The sequence below is a fragment of the Tarenaya hassleriana genome, unplaced genomic scaffold (genome assembly GCF_000463585.1).
Source record: "Tarenaya hassleriana unplaced genomic scaffold, ASM46358v1 Cleome17, whole genome shotgun sequence".
In the NCBI taxonomy this organism is placed as follows: Eukaryota; Viridiplantae; Streptophyta; class Magnoliopsida; order Brassicales; family Cleomaceae; genus Tarenaya; species Tarenaya hassleriana.
This window is the reverse complement of record NW_010965122.1, coordinates 1,581,483-1,583,409: the sequence shown is the minus strand read 5'-3', so window position 1 is coordinate 1,583,409 and position 1,927 is coordinate 1,581,483. Positions and strand designations below refer to the sequence as shown.

The 1,927-nt window shown below is 39.2% G+C and overlaps 1 protein-coding gene across 1 annotated transcript in view; it reads right to left on the bottom strand.

The window, feature by feature from the left end:
- Positions 1–1,335, bottom strand: part of LOC104809968 (cyclin-B1-3-like) — a 3,149-nt gene extending 1,814 nt beyond the window's left edge. The window contains exons 1-3 of the mRNA XM_010536109.1: positions 1,195–1,335; positions 202–401; positions 9–84 (exon numbers count right to left, since the gene is read on the bottom strand). Of these exons, the coding sequence (XP_010534411.1) occupies positions 9–84; positions 202–401; positions 1,195–1,231 (313 nt within the window). The 5' untranslated portion in view covers positions 1,232–1,335. The remainder of the gene's footprint in view (positions 1–8; positions 85–201; positions 402–1,194) is intronic.
- Positions 1,336–1,927: the final 592 nt, after the last annotated feature.

Sequence of the window (1,927 nt, the reverse complement as noted above, 5' to 3'; positions counted from 1 at the left end):
CTTCCGATCCGCCCTTTGAGCTGCGGGTTTCTTGTTAACAGCATGAACTCCATCAAGAACTGGAGCTTTTTCTGCATTTATTTGCTGTATGACATGGAGAAGACAGAAAAAAAAAACATTGACATAAGCACTCGATCCACCCTTTGCTGTATCAAATCAATCTGATAGTCAACCATTGACGAGTTGGTTTGAGAGATGAACCTTTTTCCCTGCAGCTTGTGCGTTGGCTAGTAGCTGTGCTCGGAAGCTACGAGTGAGGGGGCGATTGATCTGAGGCTGTTGGGGTTTGCCTTCAACTCCTGGAACAGAAACAAGATTTCCGATATCGCCAAGAGCGCGACGGTTCCTTCCTGCAGCCACGTTTTTCTTCTGTATCTTCTCACCACCAACAACTGGATCGCCTGAAACATAATCAAGAGACCGTTCAGGATGAGACGTTTTCAAACCAGCCAGATCGAACCCATGTTCTGCCTCGATTGGATAGGAAAACAAGGAACATAATCAAGAGGCCGTTGGTGAAAGTCTTTGTTATTCAGAATCAATCCGGCATCCAAACGCAGGAAGTAAGGAATCTGTGAGAATCATCTCCAAGAACTCAAACACCCACAACAGAAAACATGAGATCAGATCCAATCTAGAGAATCAGGAGAGCAACTCAGATGTAAAATCATCAAACGCACAAATATTTCGGTAAAAGAATTCAGATTTGAATAGCACTCGATGAAACACCCACCAAAAATCTGTTAAAAAACCTAGAGCTGAGATATTTTCCCAAAATGATGAAAACCCATATCCGAAATCGCCAAAAAGAGAACGCCCTTTTTCAATTATCGTTCATAACCCAAACCTTTCGGTGACAATTTCAGATTTCAAAAGCACGCGATGAAACACCCACAGAAAAACGGAAACCAAAGTCTGTTAAAAAAAAACCTAGAGCTGTGAGAAATTTTCCCAAAATGACGAAAACCCATATCCGAAATCACAAATAGAGAAGACCCTTTTTCAATCATCGTTCGTAATCCTCAATCCCGACAGCAAAATAATACGAGTGCAACTCACGGAACGGCACAACAACACAAGATTCATCGGATCAACTGTCGAAGAAATTTTCAAAAGCATCCGAAAGAATCAATCACAGCCAACAAATCGAAATCGATGAGTGAAACTCAATCGAAGAAGACTTCGGAGGATTACCCCTGATTTGTTGCGGAATAACTGGTCTCGTCGCCATCTTCTTTACACTTTTTCTTCTTGTTCTTGCTCTTGCTCGTCTTATTTGTTCTTGTTTCTCCTCTTAGAGGGAGGCTCAGAGAACGGGAATATGAACGCGAGAGAAAGAGAGGGGTTTTTATTGAGAGGAGATTAGGGAGTCGACGATTCAATTCCAACGGTCAAATTTTTTAGGGCTTTGATTCGTAGCCGTTGGATTACGAAATTCAAATCCAACGGTGGATAAGTGATCTGATAAATTTTATATCCGTTGGGGCCTCGCGTTGGCAAGAGAGGCGCCTAAGGTAAGGTAAGGTGTATCCATTCTCTCCCCCCATGTGACCGTTGGACTGTAGAATATAGAAAAGGGAAAAAAAAGAAGCTAAAAACGGTATAATTTAATAATTGGATAAATATGTGGCAATATATATAGTAGATTCATAAATTCTATGATTCCAAAGCTTTCAATTCCTGAAATACTTTTATTTTTAAATGAAATGCTATTTTTTATTGTTTGATAAGTATATCTAAATATTAAACATTGGTTCTGTAAAACGGGGAAAACATGAAGCTGTATATCTAGCTTTTGCTGTGCAATAACATTGTAAATATCGCATTTTGGCTGACATCGTAAAGTTTTATATGAACATTTTTCTATTAAAAACGGGCCTCGCATTTTTAAATTTTAATAAAACTATATTATCTCATTATTTATATT